At 39.6% G+C, this 19,637-nt stretch overlaps 1 protein-coding gene across 2 annotated transcripts in view; it reads right to left on the bottom strand.

The window, feature by feature from the left end:
• The window catches only part of RUNX1T1 (RUNX1 partner transcriptional co-repressor 1), a 109,762-nt gene that overhangs the window by 40,777 nt on the left and 49,348 nt on the right, over window positions 1-19,637 (bottom strand). For both annotated transcript variants that reach the window (XM_080340154.1, XM_080340153.1), the window contains exons 2-4: window positions 6,394-6,531; window positions 2,419-2,660; window positions 606-695 (exon numbers count right to left, since the gene is read on the bottom strand). In XM_080340154.1, coding sequence (XP_080196280.1) covers window positions 606-695; window positions 2,419-2,660; window positions 6,394-6,531 — 470 coding nt within the window. The remainder of the gene's footprint in view (window positions 1-605; window positions 696-2,418; window positions 2,661-6,393; window positions 6,532-19,637) is intronic.

Genomic DNA, 19,637 nt, shown 5'->3' with positions numbered 1-19,637 from the left:
TTCCTGTTTTGAACATCCTGTGTTGTATTTTATGAATTGACTTTTAGATTAGATTTTATCTTTCATTTCTAACGCACGATGCATAAGCATAAACCAGCAGACGCAGTCACCAGCCTTCTTAAGACACCACATTTGTACTGGTGGCTGGAATCAGAAGATTGTATGGCAGAGTGTCACAATCTCATCATGTACTAATGATCAGCAGCACTTTAGAAAAGGGCTGGTAGCAGGAATTCCTGACATGCCCCTACTATGAATCATGCAAAGGTTGCAAAACTCCAGCTTTTTGCAAGCATGTGACATTTTTATATTTATAACCAAGTCCCAACACTTAGTTTGTAAAAGCTTCTATACCTAGAATCTAAAAATATAAAACAAACAACAGTGATAATAGAATTATGTAACTGACACTTTTTATGAATAGTCAGAAATGGTCCTCAAACCATGGACTTGATTGTAGCTCCATGCACTAAGCTATCAAAAAAAGCCCTTAAATATCATTCATTTTCCTGACTCTCTTAAAAAAAGAAAAACCATAACACACATCTGTGACCTAGCAACAATATGGTTTGAGACACTTTCCAGATCACTGAACTGTGCAATACCTTTAAAAATGGGATGACAAAAGGTCGCAGTGGGAAGTTGGTAGCTTCTTGCAGTTTGGAATGAAATTCTTCAATTGTCAAAGTAGAATTCTGTTGAGAAAAAAAATTCTGCCTTGGTGACAAAATAATGAAAACACTTAGCAAGAGAAACAGTAACCAAAGCACTCTGAAATTGCTTAATAACTCGTTCTTGGTATTGATAAGAGGATAAAGAAAAGCATGCCACATATTAAATTATTACCTTATTAAAATACTCAAAGGAAACCACCAGCATCTCAGACATTCAGTGCCTGTTGCGTACAGTACAGTTTAAGCTCTCAGGTGCCAAGCTTGGAAATGCTTTCACATTTCAAACATCGGTTAAAGCTGCTTTTTAACATTTTTTATTTAATGTTCTATTGGAGCCTCTTGTAATTTTGTTCCCAGTGCAGAAGTTATAATTAACACGCACACACAAAAAATTACACTTTTTAAAGGCACATTCCTTGTTGTCTGAGGAGGAAAACTGCCTGTTGTACTTATAAAGAGGATTGTTTGCTGTGTTCTAAGCTATGTAGCAAAGTCATTACTTTGTAGCTGAGGACATAGCCATGAAGACCACATGCTGCACAGGGTTGAGCAAGGGAATAACATATGTGGATATTCCCAAGGAAAATAACCTAATTTGCTCCTCAGAGCTCAGATTAAGGTAGAAATCAACAGTAATTAGCAGTGGGCAAGTACAATCAAGGGCAGGTAGATGGTCTCAAAGCTGTCTTTAGTTTCCTTACTAGTTCCCCTTTCCACAAAGAACCATGTGACAATGAAAACCAAATTAAACAAGCATTTTGGGCATGGAAGCAAATGACGAGTAGGGCTTACTGAAGTTACACTGCCTACATTAAAGTTCCTTTTGACACAGACTCGAGTGAAGGAGTACCCATTGCTGTCAGGTAGTGTTTTGAGAAGATACAAGCACAGGACACCTGAGCCCTGGTACTCAAAAGTGCTGGCAGTCTTTGCTCCAAATGAAGTCAATGGCAACTGCAGCTGCTCAGAACAGATGTAAATTAGAGCACCACAACAGCATTTTTCCCTGGTACATCTAATTATATGAAGGAGATACATAGGAGATAACAACGTCTGGAAGAGAGGGGGCTTTACTGGGCATAAAAAGAATCATGGTTCAGATTCACAACAGTGTGTCTGCAAATAGCAGCCCAACTTGACATACGTAGGTGAGAAAAGGCTGAAATAATCATTCGGCCATATAATCACATATAGATAATTTTATAAATAAGGTGACATTACTAGCAGCAATGCCCTGTCAGGTCCCTGCTTGTTGGTTTCAATGAATACTGAGAAAAGGTTTTCCACTGTGTAACCACGGTCCAAACATAATCTTCCCCTCATTCTTTTAAGCACTATCCTACCACTATATATATAGGGCACTCTCCTTTCCCCAGCCAACTAAGCTAAGCAAGCCAAGCCATATTTTACTACATCATATAATTCAAGGAATGTCTACATTAGGGGTGCTGCCAGTATAGAGCGAAAACCCTTTCACACCATCACAGTATAATACTATACTGGCAAAAAGAGTCAAGTCTGTATCTAGCTGGGAATAGCTGCCACTCACGGGAAGTTAGTCAGGTTACTCATGTTAGCTCCAGTAGCAAGAGCCAGCACTTCATTCTTCCAAGTCTGGTATCCCTAAAGCATTATATAGGCAGTGTATGTGACCCACTCTTTTATATAATAAACACGTAAAGCATAAAAGAAGGAAAAGGAGAGAAAAAGATCACAGTTATTATATTATTGGTTTTTTGCTTACCACAAGTCCTAGCACAAGGGTACGCACTCTCTCCCCAATCTCTGGTGAAATGTCATTGCCAAACTGCTGTAAGGTTGTAAGAAATCTCTTCAGTTTGCTGAGTTGCCTAGCTCCACAAGCTGGCGGTAACTGCTGGTTAGCCAGAGAAGAGGAAGAGGAAGAGGATGGCCCATTGCTAAAGCCATTAGGAGGAGATGGAGCTCCATTTAACGTTGTTGGTGAATGGCTAGTGCCATTGGTTACTGAAAGAAAAAGAGAGAGAGTAGGATAAAACAGAAAGGGGAGGAAGAGGGAGAGAAAGAAGACAGAGGGGAAAATCCATCAGCTTATGTTTTCTGTGCTTGACCTCAAAATTAATTAAGTTGAACAATCAAAGATAATAAGCCTTTTGACAGAGCAACACTCTGCAGTTTATATCTGTTTCTAAGTAGCTGGTACTGAACGGTGTATGGATTGGAAGCAACAGCAGCTGCTTCTCACACAGCCCCCCCCAAAGTGCTCCCGGACCTGAAAAGCATCACTTGAATACCAGCCTTTTGCCTGAGGATTTTTAAAACAGAGAGGAGGAACAGAGAGAAAGAGCATGAGTGCATGTATGATAAAGACCCAAAAAAATAAATAAATAAATAAATAAATAAATTTTTTTTTAAAAAAATTGGTCTTTGGGGTAGAAAAAAAAATGTGCAGACATATTTCATGAAGCCTCAGTTTATCTCTGAATATTTTTACTTGTGTTTTGTACACACAGCTGACAGCTGTATTTATAAAACAGGACTTTCACGTTTCAACCTTACACCACCAAATGAGAAGGTTATTTTTTTCTGATACAGATTTCCTAGCTGCTAACATATGGAGCACATGGAGTTGTGTGTGCAGGTACAAATGGTGCCATCCATGCTCACTGTGGCCTGAAGCCTTGCAGCTAGGGCATGAAGTTAGAGCCCAGAAGACTTCTCACTCAACTTTCATATGGCAATACCATATCTCTAACAAGGATAGGAAAGTATTCCACTTCTGTTGCAGGGCTTCTGTGAGAATAACTATCTAGAGTACTACGTGTTCAAAATTTATGGCAACGAGATCCATACAGACATACTGAAGACAACAACAAACAGATTTTGGCAGCTATTTCAGTTGGATTCTTTTCCACACTCCAGAAGAGAATCAAACTGAGGACATCATTTTCCACCCAGGTTACTTGGAACAGCACCAGTCAAGCACACTGTCTTGAGGTTGTTTGAGTCTGCCTCGCCAAAATTACAGCAAATGGCAAGAAAAAGGATGGCTCCCTAGAAATGAGAATGTACAGTGCACTGCCAGGTGTGGGCACACAGCACACGACTCTGCTCAGCAGCAGCAGCCGTATTCAGCTAGGCACTGCCCTCCAGAAATATGCTGATTTATTTTTGGGAAGTCACTCAGAAGGCATCCCAAAAAACATCAAAAATCAAGAACTTGTCTACAATCAAAAGGTATAGGAGTATTAGTCTAAACTGCTTCCTATTTAAAAGCATAACCATGGTAAGCTAGCAACTTTCCATGTTTCTTAATGACCTGCCTCTCTGAAGCCAAATATCCCTTTCTCTATTGCCACTTTCTCTAGCAGCAAGTCCTTTTAGAGGGTGAACACCTATTACTAGGTTGAAATCACTACTCTATTACCATATTTAAATCACTACCACAATACTTTTGAAGGAGCTTTTGCCCTAGTGAGGCTATCTGAACAGTCATCTAGTTTCTACTTGTGTTTTATCCTAGCTTTTGGTTGCCTATTCTAGCTGCTTGGGCCAAGGAGAGCAAGAAGAAGAAAAAGCAGAAATAGAAAAAAGCTGGCCTCAGCAAGTCCAGCTCCATGTGCAGCTCCAAGCCATGCTCTCCGAGCGCTGCAGTTAAGTGAGATATCCAAGTAAACCAACACATCGTGATTGCAAGGAACTTGCATGGCCAAAAGTCATCATACCATGAACTTAGTAATTGAGGACTGGGAAGAATAAGAAAGTGCCATGCTCTAGCCTGACACCACCCAACAACTCAGTCACTTGCAAGGGACTGGTCTGGGCAGGGGCTCCTGGGACTATGATCAGGAAAGCACAGAAAAGCAGAGTTCTTTACCTAGGATCAATATGAGGAGGAGAGAGGCAGGTAGAATTTCTCCCACAACAAGAGAAATATAGAAATACTCCCCCAAATGCAGCTTCTCTAAAACTTTTTTAATCCAGTAGTCCACCCCATATTAATGATTTTTTTTTCTTTCTTCATAGCATTTGCATTTTCCAAGTGACAAAGATCTACATCATTTCTAAAACAAAACCATGATATTAATACAACAGAATTTAGCATTTAAAATTTCAAACTAATATTTGTCAAGAGGTTCTAATTGTCTAAAATAAAAAAAAAAAAACAAGCTTACTCTTGACCAGAAAACCAGTATGATCTTATTGGCCTAGAGGCATTCCTGCTGTAGTAATAACAAATGTAACAGACACTCCAACAGAAGTGACTGTTTACCGTCCAAGTTGGAAACACTAAGGCCAGACTTCAAAATCTGACAGGGTGAAGGCAATTAACATTAAGAGATTTTTAGACTTTAAGTCTTCATATAAACAGCCCCAAAAATCCAGCTACGGTTCAAACACCTTCCAAAGTGCTGAACTCAAGCAAAAAAAACCTAGCATTCAAAATCATCTGAGTGAGGACTATTAAGAGTGATTAAAGAAGAACGTTGTCCTCCTCCTTTTATGATTGCCAAAGATTATCCTGAACTGTGCAAAGTGCATCACACTGGAAAGCCTGATCTGTAACAGGCCCATCCCGCAAAAACCTAGGAACAATTTAACTTCAGACTGGAGCAGCTCCTAGGAGGATTCAGGTGGTGGACTTGAGCAAAATAGACCAGTCTTCGAAGGATCTGGGTCACTGGGTTAAATTTGAGTTTATGTGAATAGCTGGCACAAACCCTCCTCACTGTTTAAGTTCGAAGTAAATCATCAGGACAGGATTCCCTAGGATAAGCAGTACAAAGGCCTCCAGCTGGCCTTCTGCACAGAGGTGAATTTTAAATAAGGCATTTAACAGACAGAAAGGGACTGAACAGGCATAGGCAAGACAAATAGAAGATGCTGCCTTCATTCTGTTTAGGCATATGTATTCTACTGTTCTAAAAATGTTTTATTTAAAATGTGAAATGTAAACACATTCTCATGTTTATACTATTACAAGGCAGTATAAAAAAGACCAAAAAAATTGCAGCTAGATCTTGGTTAGAGAAATGTGGATAATTTCATGGCTGTGAAAAGAATAGTCCAGACAACATGCCAGATTCAAATCTCAGTTACACTGATACAAATGCAGAGTAATTCCATCAAGACTAGTAGTTTCTTGTTTGTTTACATCGATAAACTGAGACATGCAGCCCCAAGTGACTTAGAGAAGTGGTCAGAGACTAGAAAACTCTAGATAAAATAATAAAAGGCCTTTAGTTTTTGTTGTATATCAATATTAACTGACATTATGTAGCACTTAAATCAGAATTCTTTGTTCAGTCATAAGTGGGATGAAGCTAAGTATTTTCTTCATTTACTACCCCCATTTTAAAAACATAAACACCCTGAAGTTTCTATATAAAAGGTAATGGGATCCTTTAAACAACAGAATGGCAGAAAAGAGGAGAAAGTGGTTTTCTGTACTTCTCAGAGAAGGGCTTATCTGAGCAGTAAGTACATGGGAAACTAGTACTCACTACTCTCTAGCACTGTGGCCAAGTTGTCAATGAAATAACAACACAACTCTGAGCTGAATGTCTTAATACCTTAAAGATGCATTAATCTGTTGTGATCTTAGTTTTGCTTAATTATTGCAGTACAACTGTGAATGCTGCTCCCATCATGTCATGCAGGTTTCCCTCCACGTACTTTGGTTTCTTAGATTCAAAACAGAAAGAGTAAGGAGGAAAGGGAAGAAAATAAGTCTAATTACACGTTGTGGGCGTGAATGAACTGGTTCTTGGAGCTCCTTGGGTAGTAGGAGGAGGTGGCATGGTTGGAGGCGTCAGCCTGGATTGTGTCTTCACATCCACAGGTGAGTCTGGCATTGTGGAATGCTTCTCAGTGCGATCTGGAACACACACCACAGGAACATACCGGTTTATTTCCTCAAGCACACCCGCTCCAACAAAAAACTTAAAAGCTAATACAAGAAGTGAGCCATTTCAGCATCTGCTGCAAAAGATTACACCTGATTATCTACTCCAGAACGCTCTGCCCAAATTATACCATCTAAACCTTACTTAAGAAGGTGTAACACAGATGGTAAGGCCCCATTTGTAGCGGTGCTACATTATCTTTTGTTTTTATTTCTAGCATGTGCAGATGCTACCTCCCAAGCACTCCTGGAGCTGCAATAATGCTGCCTTCCTTCAAGGCTCTCAGAAGGAAGAAACAGATGAAGAGACAAGAAGGTAACAAATTCCCTTACGACACCTCTTGCAGAACTAAAACCTGAAGCTCTTTAGTAAAGGTGAGATACTGGGTGGGATATTGGTTGAATCCAGTTCTCTTCATGCCTCTTCTTTATCTCACCTGCTGCCCTCTCCACTGCTTCTCTTTGTAATCATGGAGAGATGCGTTAAACAGCGGGCCTCTTGGATCACATTACTACCCTGCCTCTGGATATACTTACATTCACCAGAAAAATAAACACAACATGCCAAAATGGTAAGTCAACTGTCACACATAAGTACCGTTGTTTTTAAAAAGGCTTCTAAGTTTTCACCGTCACACATTAAGAACAAGTTTAGTGTTCAAAATCCGTAAGATATGTAGAAACATAACTCCCCAACAAAACAAAACAAACAAAAGGCAAAACCAGGCAGAAAACCCAACAGTTCTTTTGCAGCTAAAGATCTAAATAAGCAAGATATTTTACATAGAAGATGCAGAAGTAAGTATCTTCTTCTTCCAACATCTTTTTGGACACCGCTGTGTTACAAATTTTGAAAATCCACCCAAACCCTTATGTTTCATTTATCGAGAATGGGCAAAACAAGACAACATTTACCAACTGAAAGCAAAATAAAGGCTTCCTTACTCATGTCAGGAGTTTAGCAAGCCATCTTGAGTAAAATCAAGTTTAGCTTTCAAAGGGCATAAGTTAAACTTGTCCACCCCTCCATTGGGAGGGTCAGGGTTATTTATTTTATACATTATCCTACACAAGTCTTCCTGTTCTCCATTAAACTATTTTGCAAAGCAAGTAAGTGTCGCTGCTAATAGGTAAGCATGTAAGCCTGTGGTTTAAAACCAAGACAATAGGAAAGCCCGTCACATTCTATAAATTCTGTCACTCTGCTTTGAGATGTGCTTTCCGTGTTCTTAATAACAACATACAGGCTTCAACCAACAAATCACACATATCATTTGCCCCAAGAGATACTAAGAGAAATTAAATGCAATGCACACATTTAGCAAAGGAGGGTATGTTAAATGGAGCCTCAAAATAATTATCAGAACACTTAATTATCAAAAAAGTTAAAAAAAACGCAATGCATAATAGTTAGCAATCTTTAGCTGCCTGAAAGTGAGGAAGTATGTCCCAAAGATGCAGTGTGTTGGGTACTGCAATTACAGAAGCCATCTTCACCCTCTGTGGAGGTGCCTACAGACCATGTTTCAGTTCTCAGGGAAAAGGAACCATTTCATTTAGATTTTAGAGACAAGTTTGGGGAAGATGAGCAGAGAAAACACCCCCAGAACAGGATTGTTGGATCTGTAGTGTTGATCTAAGGTTAGTAAACCTCAGCTGCAGAAGCTGCAGATAGAACAGTATCCAAAATGATTAGCTTAAATAGCAAGGCTGCTGCACAGGCAGGTGAGGTTTGATTTGCAAATCAAACAACACTAAATTATAACATGCTGGAAAATAAAAGCAAGTTTTTAAACAAATTCTAGAAAAATTTCCTTTCCATGTCACTATACTAAAACAGTTAAATCTAGATCTTCAACAAGCCATTCATTTAACATAAAGAACTATGAAAACTTGTCTTGAAATGTTAATTGCTTCCTTAATAGCCAAATTCATCTTGCACTCACCTCAACCAACCTCAGCAACAAGGGAATAAATAGCTTTCAGCTCATGTTGCAACAGAGGGAAAGAGGCACAGCAGTGAGCCCAAGCCCTCCTAAATAAAGGCAAATATTTCTGCCATGCCAAGAAAGGAGAGAGAAAGGGAGGCTTGCCAGAGCTGGTGGGGAGATAACAGTGGGAACTGCTGGTCCATCTGGTTTTCATTCTGCTAACACTCACATGGAACTGTTAAGGAAGGCAGTCCAGGTACCCAGATTTGAAGCATGTGGGAGCGCAGACACAGGCACAGAGGAGATGGAGGTGGGTGGAAGAAGGAGTGCGAGAAATCGAGCTCCTCGCACAGCCTGCTGCTCGCAGGAGCAGGCACAGCCTGTATCCTCCAATTCAGCTGTTGATCACTAAAAGCGATCCCAATCCTGCAACCCACCACATGGCTCGTGCTCCCCCCCTTTGCTGCATTTCAAAGTTCAGGTTTCAGAAACGCGCTCAGATTGGAGGGGGGAAGTCTTTCCCAAAAAGCTGGCAATGTTTTGTTACCTAAACTGAACACGGTAGTGGGAAATTGCATGTTGGTTTTGCCCTCCAATTTCAGATTGCCATTCTACTGCAGCTCAGCTGCTTTTTGCTCCCTCGAACAGTGTCTGCCACCCGGTTTGCAGATCACTGAAATTACCTACAGACTTCTGCACTTCCTGTATAAATGTAATGACATTAGGCTTGATTCTCCTAATTACCTTCCTTTGGACATCTTAAGGGCAAAGAAACCCCAAAACCTCTGCAGGCCACTTGCCTTTGCTTAACCTCTCTGTCACCCTTGCAAAGCCCTAAGCCCTACTCTGCTACTGTATATCGCAGGCAGACAGATTTATCTCTGGTTGTCTGTAAGTTCCCTAGCCCTGCCTTCTGTAAAGAGATACAAGGCTCCCTTCAAGCCCACCTCAAAACACTTCCAACCAGGGTACAAGATTATCTTGTCAGAGCAGAGACCCTCCAGGTGAGAAAAGGGGCTTTTGAAGAAGTACAGTGTAAAGTGCAGAGATCTTCCATGTGCTTGGAAGACACCACGACCAACACACCGCCCAGGAGAACAGCCTGTTCCATTGCAGCCTTCACAACCCACCTTTCCACCCTCTTTACTATCAGAACTCCTGCAGGAGCCATTCTGCTCTTACTGCTGCTATTTACCTACTCCTTGCCTCCACAGTTGGTTCCCCAGCCTCTAAGGGAGCTATGGGGCTGGGAGCACCCACCTCCAGCAGCTCTACACCCACCTCTGTCCCACCACCCACAACCACAGAGAACCTCAGCAGCTCGATTTTGAAGAGGAAGATCTCTCAGGGGATGGAGCTCAAAGCAGAACAAAAAGAACAAAAAGAAAAAAAAGCTTGATGGTATGAAAGCTAAAGGCAAAATGGTATTTAAATCGTATTCACGAGCCAAGTTTCCCCTAAAGACATTTTTCACATAAACTGTCTGTGGATATTCTGCCATCCGTACATTCAGAGGTGATGAGGGTTTGGGAGAGGAGCAAAGAATCTCTCAAGAGCAAAACCTGTATTTTTTACATGTGAAATCCTGCCTGTGTAAGATTTCATGTACATTTGCTCCAGTTTTATAACAAAGTGGCATATACATTGAATTCTGCCTGAAATTTGGAAGAACTTGAAGGAAAACCATGTCTTAAAATGGCTTAATTTCTTGAATTCCAAAACGTTTTTATGCTTTTGTGTAAAACCAAACTCCCTGTTTGCAAAGCTAGTTCTGATTTTTTTTTTTCCTGTTGGACTCTGACATTTTGAGCAATAATCCTGAATTAGCAGAGACACACCAGAAAGTTTCATACAGGCAGGATCCCGTAGCATCACACGTTTCAGAGCACAGGCTGTGTATACAGAAAGAGCAACTTCTTTCTGGTGCAAAGATTTCTTCCACCAAATCCCTCTAAACGGTGACAGACTTGCACTCCTTAGCCCAGTATGGATCAAATGGGGCTGAAACCAGAGGGAAAAGTAGACATCTGCAATTCATTCTGCAGTGTTCGCTGAAATCAATTCAGGATGGAGATAGATGGTGAAATAATGGTCTAGTCCTAATCCATACATACACACAAACCTCTGGTGCAGCGAGAGACTTAGAATAAATTCAGAAAATATGTTTCAAGTATGCAGAGATCTATTGCATTTGCTTTGGATTATATTTTTAAAAAAATAATCTGAAATATACATTCTTGAATCTCTTTTACAGGACAGAGTGAAGAACTGTGATTTTACCACAGAAGTATTTTTCCCATTTTAAATTAAAGAATGTTGTAAAACCAGCTTTAAATTATGATATTTCTTCTGTGGATTTCTTGGTTCATGAAACTATACTGTTCTTGTAATTCCTTCAGTTTTTATGGCAGGAGTTATTTTTATCACTGTATTTAGCTGTTAGGTGAATACTGATATTTACCGTGAGCACAGTCAGCTTCTGAAGACAAACAGAGAAGAGACAAAAGTAAAATGTGCAGGAGCAGGGGCAAAAAGAGATGTGCATGTATTCAAACGGATTTACTTCGCTTCCTGTAACTTAAATTATTGAGTCCATTTTTAAAACAAGGCGGTCTTTCATACATGGCAACATTTCAGCTCACATGGCACCCTTCCAAGTCTAACGCATCAAGGAAATCTGATGTATGGAACAAAATATGGAATATATAAATACTTTACTGATACCATTTCAATAGCCAATTCAATGTCAAGCATTTCTAGGGTTGGTGTGTTTTCAATTTCCTTTTTTAAATGAAAAAAAGTATGGTATAATACGCCGTGGCATTTATTTTACTTTTAGTTACTGCAAACAGTTCCAGATGTATATTCAGGCATGAAAGACGCTTAAAAGACGCTCTATATTGATTGTTCAGTACTTACTACTTCTGTGCCAACACGTTAAAAACAAAAATAAAAATTGCCAACTTAAAAGAGCCCATTGTCTTGTTTCCTTCAGATTCACAGAAAGTACAAACCCTGCATATGATACACAGGACTAGAACCTGCCCCCACCACCCAAATTATATGAATTGTGACCTAAATCTGTGGGATTTCATACTAATGGCTACCTAGATGGCATTGGACTAATTTTGATTATTTTGAGAGGGGTATCATAGAATTTGTTAGCAGGTAACTACAGGTTGTGGGTCACAGTAATGACGAACTAGGAGATAGAAACCCACAAGTGCATCAAAGAGGACAAATTACAAAGCCTTTTCATCTGTAATGCTGTCGTGCTACTGTCAGTAATGTTCCTTCCTTTAGATGTGGCCAAGCCATGAAGTACTGTGACAAGGTAGTACCCGTGGAGACCTACCACTCCTGAGGCCCAGACCTGCCATCATGCAGAGCAGAACAATATTACAAGGTAATATTGGTTGAAAAGGACTTGTTCAAGAATGCACTGCATAAGCCTGATATATCTGGCAAAGCCTACCCACCCTGTGCACAGCACACCTGGGAAAAAATGGAAGTCCTGTGATGCAGCAGTAAAACACAACATTTGGACACCACCACTGCAGACGTGTCCCAGCCAAGCATGCCTGGGACTTGTTTGAGATCTGTCTGTCCCATCTTCATTCTGCTCATCTCTTGGCCCTTTTGACTTTTTCTTAATGAATAACAAGGACCTAAACACAACGAATGCTTTTGTGCTATAAACAACGAATCTCAAACAAGCATACTATAGACATAACTTTCTACTTGCACCAGATGCATTCACTTTATTGGCCTAGAAAGAAAACACCACCCAGTTTCCAATTCCCCAGTGGAGAAGTTTTACTATCTAGGTGATTTGCAGAAGGGCAGTATCAGAAAGCAGTTCAGACACTCTGACTCTGCCTTTTGTCACAAAACATCACCCCTGAAAGCTTTGTCCACAAGGAATGAGAATGCGTGTGGGACAAGTGACAGACATGCACAGCAAATTTTTCAAGACGACATAACATTTCATTGCCTTTTTAGCATGTCGGGTATGAAGCTCACGTACCAAAGATAACCCTTTTGCAAGAGCAATATCACAATTGTGCTGCAGTCTTATCTTGGTTCTCTGCTCAGATAGTTGAACGTTTCATATCACCAGCTATTCTAGACAATAAACGGAAGCACACTCAGTTTACCGATTTCTTCACATTTAATATCCAGGAGCTAGAAGAAATTCTGCATCCTGGGAGTTCACTGAACTTATCTCAGGCAAAGTTACCAAAGTTCTCTTCAGACATACTACAAAAAAAAGCCATGAGAATAATTCAATCTCCTCTCTGTCTCTCAAAATGTGAAAGGGATTTTTGTACTTTTCTCTCTCAGTGCTGGCAGGAAGGGTTTGTGGATGATGTAAACGAGGTGAATGGCAGACAATGCTATGCATCATGTTCTTCATCCATAATGGTACCTTGAGTGGTCCTACTATCATGACAACAAATCAAAAGAGCAGAAGCACCCCCTTTTGTTTCAGTTCTCTAGGGTGAGAGGTGCTGACTGGCAAGAAACTGTGTCCCATGCTCTTGGCTTTGCAACTGAAGGCCAGATAGTTACACAATTATAAAATAAGCAATGCATGAGTTCACTCTCGGAGTTGAGACAAAAATGTTATGACTTGGGTTTGCTTGGAAATATTTTCTCCTGAAATAAATAAACTAGTCTTACCATATACTTTAATTTTAAAAGAGGGAAAAAAAATAGAAAAATAATCTTTTTCCTCTCATTTAACAATCTGACATGTTTTGACATGAAATTCACTTTCAGTTATTTAATAATTAAAACCTGACTCCTGTCAGAATTGCACCTTTTTTTCAACACCTCTTTCCTCCTTACCCCTTCCTGGCTTTGCAAATTTTCCCATGTAAAATTATTTGCATGTACACAGCAATTGTAGAAGTCTAAAGGGAAAAAGAACACATTCTAAATTTAGATCTATAATACTACGACCACAAGAGTCTATGAAATACTTCAGCAAGAATGGGCAAGGAAAATAAGGGTCAAATTGTGGCAGTCACCCTATATTTCCATAAGCCCTTGGAAAATAAAGTATACGAGTTCCCTTGTCACAGCTGAATACATACCAGTTGGGCTGTAACGAAGGCAAAGACTGTGAATTTATTCTAAATATCCCACCAAGCATCATCAAAATGTATGCATAACTAATGCAATTAATAAGCAAACAGTCCCACAATCATTATTGAAATATTATTTTCCTGTTTAAATTGTTTCCTGGATCTTTTCTACTTCAGTTTGTTGACAAGTTACCAAACTAAGAACTGTATGTTGTGAGTCTTTCACATCACAGGAACTACCACTGCCATTCCAAAACCAGCTCACTGAACACTGAGGCACAAGTGAAGAAGAGGTGCCTACCACCTCCAGCACGAAGAACTGGAGAACAATCAGAGCAACCACTGGCCAAACTCACCCCCTGGCCTCCCTTACATGCTACGGACAACCTCTCCACATAAGCAACCACTCCCTTCACTTACACAGGAAACCACTGGGGTGGTTTTGGATGCAGCTTCCCAAAGGCTCTCAGACCAGTAATTAGTTGTCTTTGTGTACCCTCTTCTCTGGAAGACCTATCCTTGTCACAATTGCCTGTTATGTGACAAACTACACATAAAGTTAGACTGGTATCTAAGAAACTGAAAATGCCATCAGCATTGAATCAGTTATTGTTCGTATGTTCTTATGTACTCAACCACACGTAACACAAATCCTTCCCACCAGAAGAACATTTTGTCTTACAATGCCAATTAAAATTTCAAGACTTGCTCTCCAAAAGTGTATTTATGTTTTTAACCTAAAGTTTGTATGGTCCTAAATTAACAGTAAATAGTTTGTTACACACAGCTAAAAGTCTGAAGCAAAATAAATATGAACTTCTTTCTTTTTAATGTGCTTACATAAAGTGTAAAGCATATCTGTAACCATTCTAGGAAAATCCTAAGAGAGGACCGATACCAGTATTCCATTAAATTTAACTGGAAATGACATCTCCAATATAGACTAGATAAAATAAAATAACTTCAGATTCAAGGCGACTTTCTGTATTACATTACGAGCAAAAAACTTATTATGGCTGTACTTTTAAAAGGCATCAGTTATATTTATAAAACATGACAGAAGTCCTTTAGGCTCAAAAAGAACCAAATATGGGTGTAGGAGGTGATATTTTCCATGGTTATACATCTGAAAAGATGATACACAGACTACCGAGAAGGTAATGGATATACATCTGGCTTTCCTTGGTTTTAAACTGTAGAATTTGTCACAGACAAGTCAAGATCCCCTAAGGTGTGGAATGGTGTTGGCCAGTCTGGGCCAGACTGCTCCTCACTTTGTGGATCACGCTCCCAAATCCGCACTCTACCAGACTGCACATCCGAGAATCTAGTTCCTCCCAGTGATATTTCAAATGATGAAAAGTTTGATCTGTTAGGCCAAATGCACAGGCCTGGGGAGCAAGACCTTACCTATAAAACAGAAATCACGGGTGGCCAAACTCCCTCCAAGAGCAAGTACCACTCCAGTTTGAGGAAGGCTGCTAAGCAGTCTAGACTCCCCGTTTCATCACTGAAGAGAGCTTCTAATTTATTAATTCCTAAGGTTGTTAAGTCAGATGGTACAAATATTCCTGTATAGATCTAGGTCCTTTGCTTCGTGAGAACCAGAAGCATGCAGGCTGCTCCAGCAGAGTGGCTGGTGTACAGGAGAAATCAGTGATCCTCAGGCCAGGCATTCTAACTCCTTGCTTTCTATTCGGTCAGCCAAGACAGGTATTAATCCACCAATGAAAAATACACAATGAAACATATTTCCCCCAGAACCCTTGCTCAGGTGTTGCCATTGTTACTTACTGCCATTACAGCAAAAGAAAAGTGAAGTTATAGCCTTTTCCCATCTCAAAGACTGTCAGCGTATAACACCAAGTAGTGCAATTTATTACCCTAATCAGTACTTCAGCATTTGTGCAAATACACACTTTGGAAGACAATCATATCACATCATCAGATGATGCCCTTAAAGACATCTTCTGTTCACATGGCTGACTGTCTAGACAGAGTGAAAAAATACTCATGATTAGTTACAAGTCATCTCCTCCTCAACGCTGCACAACGCATCAACTGTCTTGTATTTTGGGACCTGGATCGCACCTGAAAACAGCGGGGGGGGGGGCGAAGGGGGAAAGAGAGTCTCAGAAACCTCACATGAAATCAAGACCCTCCATCTCAAATACTTGCTTAGATGAGGTAGCATTACTTATTGACAAATAAGCTGAAAACCAAAACAAATATTACCATTAGCCAAAAAAAGTATATTTCAAATCAATTGTCTGGTCCACTATATCACATGCAAACTTAAATGTTATATGGCACAATGTAACACGTAAAAGAAGAAACTTGTGTATGTCATGTAAAACCAGATTAACAAATGCCACCTTCTGAAGTCAGTGAATTCATATAAATCAGGTTGGATTACCCAAGAAGAGAGGTGCTGGGTTAACCTTGCAGACCCCAGTCCCAGAAACACTCTAAGTGCTTCACTGTAGATACTGAAAACAGCTGTAGGTAAACTAATGAGACCATTCACAGGGCATACAATTACACACAAGGTTTCTAGACCTTAAAGCATCACAGCAGTCTTAGTCTTGCATAATAAAACCTAAATCTCCCTTTTAAAGTATCTTTCCTTTGTTTCGAATTTTAAATATCAGACCAAAAAAAAAAAAAAACAAAAAAAACACCAAACCAGAACCAAAACCACAAATATACAGCTGAAGCCTTAATTGAAAAAAGCAATTATTAGAGAAACCACAGAAAATATAAGCAAAATATTAAAACAATTTCAGATATCATAGCATTGACATGCTTAACAGCTGTAAAAACATGCTTCATTTCATGCCCAGCAGATTCAAATTAAATGTATCCTTTTTCTGACAAATACATAAAACAAAGGTGTTTGTAGTTATGGAATTTGTAATTCCATATGTAATTTTCATCAAGCCTGCTAAACCTGCTATTCCAACACAGCCATTTAATATTGACCTGTGTGGATCAGTATGGCTTCTGTATTTGTGTATATATGCGTACATGTGCATGTATGCACATACATACACTTATTTAATCAAGTTTTACTTACTTGATTTTGTATATAAAAGTACTGTGTTTTTTTTTTTTTTTTTAAAACATTCTGCTTTAGAAAATTGTAAGAAAGAAATAGTCTTCAATTACGCTCAAGGGAGTGTTAAATGGAGGGGAAACTGCACTGGTGAGAAGTCAGACACCAGAAAGAAACCACTCAATGCTACAAGTGCGAGAGAAATATTGACAAAGTAAAGAACTCTGATGTGTTTGAACTCTGAGTGTTCAACATGAATGCACTTAACCCTTGGCAATACAGAAAGTTTTCTTGTGCATGAAAAGAATCTCATATATATGGAAAGAATCTTATGAAAAGCAAATTTAACTTTCTCTGTGCTATGGAAACACCCTAGATTTGCCTTTGGGTCTACTTGGACACATACATTTTGCTTCATTGAGAGGTGGATTAACCACGAGAGGAGCCATTTTTATGAGAAAGGGAAGAATATTCAACAGGGGGAAAGAAACTCTGTGGTGGGGCAGAGGGTGGTTGAGAGGACAGCGGGGCATTGTCTTCCCATGAGCTGGCAACAGCCCCTGGATGTATCATCAGCCTTTGCTGGTGGGAACGGATGGTGGGATAAAAGGGAACGCAGCAAGAAAGCCAGGCCAGCTGGGTGCATGCCTTGGCAAAGAGTTGCTGGACATTTTCCCAGGTGACTGTTACCACTAGAGGGAGACGATATTGTGCAGCCGCCCAGGGAAAAACTGCCTTTTCCTGTGGAAACGTCAACATACCAGCAAGGTGCTAAGAAAGTCAAAGGGAGATGTTTTAAGAAGAGTTTTTTCCATTATCAAAAGTTAACCTTAGACATGTGGTACAGGAAGGAAATTTTATTATACTGTGTACGTATACACTGGTATGTACTTTTCCATTTCCACAGTACCAACATACTATTAAGTATTTCTCTCTAAATTTTTGCTATACGCTTTCATTCCTCAAAAGAATAACTGGGCAGTACTGGCTGCAACAGAAGACCATTTTCAGTGCCTCCTATTGCTGCTACCTATCTACCCCAGCCAAACAACTCAGATGTTTCCCCCCACAACTCACAGTTTTCCCTCCCACTCTCCCATCCTGTTTTGGAGATAGCTTTCTTTACAAAATACTGAAAAAGTGAAACTGCAGCAGGCAGCACATCAGACAGCGGCGAGCCTACAATCGCACGATATACCCAGTCATAAGAACCCAGGCTGTGCTCGCACAACTATAGCCACGTGATGTAAGTGAATTTGAAAATATCCCACCCAGATTTAACACAGTTTCTGTGGGTTTTTTTGCACCAAAATACAGAGAAACAAACAAAAAAATGGTTGTTTTCTTCACACCTATAATTGGTCAGAGAGATCATATGGCAAGCAGGTCAGAAACAAAAGAAAAAAAAATAGTAGGGTGGCTCACATAGATCTTTATAAACATATTTCTAGCACCACATACATGTTAAGAAAGCTAAATCCCAATCGCAGAGACAATGACTATGCTAAGATCTCCTCTGAGGACTTAATTCTTTGTGGTCTTGTGGTGGTCTTCACTTGGAATAGGAGATGTAAAACAATGTCAGTAGTTGTCTGGTGTGCTTTAAAATGCTTGGATATGAAGAAATAAAAAACTGCTGAACTGCAACAACTATCTAAGGTGAATTCTGAAATTATGAAAGGAAAATTTAGAAAAAGGAAAACAGGAGTACCTGGACGAAATAATAAACAGTTAACAAGAATAATTGTCCCCATATGAGTTCCTATCCATTATCTTTTTCATAATTATTGCAGAGCAAGTAGCTTCAATAACTGTGCATATGAATGACCTGTTAGAAACTTAACAGGTCATTTCCAAGCCCTGACTTAGAGAGCCGCTCAATTTTGCACATAATTCTGTTCAATGCCAACAATCTGCACAAAACTAAGAGAAGTGTATTTCTACAAGATTAAGTTAGAAATAAACCTTCAGAAACTAAAACCATTGCTTCAGAACACTGATGAAACAAATGCAGTAATTTTCAAAACTGATATGTTAAAAAATTTGCTTTTGCCTGTGCTCTGGTCTCAGGAGAACAGAAAGGAGGCAGTAATGATATGTTAGAGCTCTTACAATGCCACATGTTATAATTAAATGGTGTTGAGTGTAACAGCAGAAAGTCTAATGTTAGATAGAAGGGATAAAAAGCATGCCAGATTACCAGAGTGGATATCTGCTATGGATCACATTATGAACAGTAGAAATGTGTGAGTAGATACAGACACCTCAACCAACTCTTCCAAAGAGTTCTTGCAACAAGAGGATGCTCTTCATCACAACAGTCCTTATTGACCCAGTTGCACGTTGAGAAACAGTGCTTTCAGTATGAGTAAACATGCGATATGTTTTGTCTTAGAAAATATTAGAAAATTATTCAGAACCACCATTTAAGGAGAGCAATAAAGAACAGGAGTGTAGACATGTAGCTTCCTCAGCTGCTGAGGCTGTTAAACAGTAGGAGACACAGAAACAGATCCTGGCACTCCCACTGTGAATGGCTTGGGCACGTTGTAAAGAAGTTAACTGAGCAAAACCAGAATAGGCTCACTTACAATGTGCAGGGGGGGAAAAAGGTAGGAACAAATATACCCATCTACATTTAAGAGAGGAAACAAAAGAAATACCAGCTTTCCTTCATATCAAATAGATAAATGAGAAAACAAAACTATAAAAAACGTTGACCTTAACTGAAATTAACACAGATTGTGACAACTAACAAATAGCACTGATATTGGCATAGCTTGGGTTTAAATCTGTCTCAATGGCTGAGAAAGAAATGGATGAGGGGGGAACCAAACTTGAGCAAAAAACCCCAAAGGACTGATTCTGGAAGTGCACATGTGATTTTTTTTCTAGGAAGAAGTGAAACAGAAAATGAGATTCTGATACTGATTTTTCTTCCCTTGCTTTCTCTTCTAGCACAAGAAGAGATACACAAAAGGTAAAGCAAATGCACACAAGTAC

This window comes from Nesoenas mayeri (assembly GCF_963082525.1).
Source record: "Nesoenas mayeri genome assembly, chromosome: 2".
NCBI classification, from domain to species: Eukaryota; Metazoa; Chordata; class Aves; order Columbiformes; family Columbidae; genus Nesoenas; species Nesoenas mayeri.
This window is presented reverse-complemented; position numbering and strand designations above follow the sequence as displayed.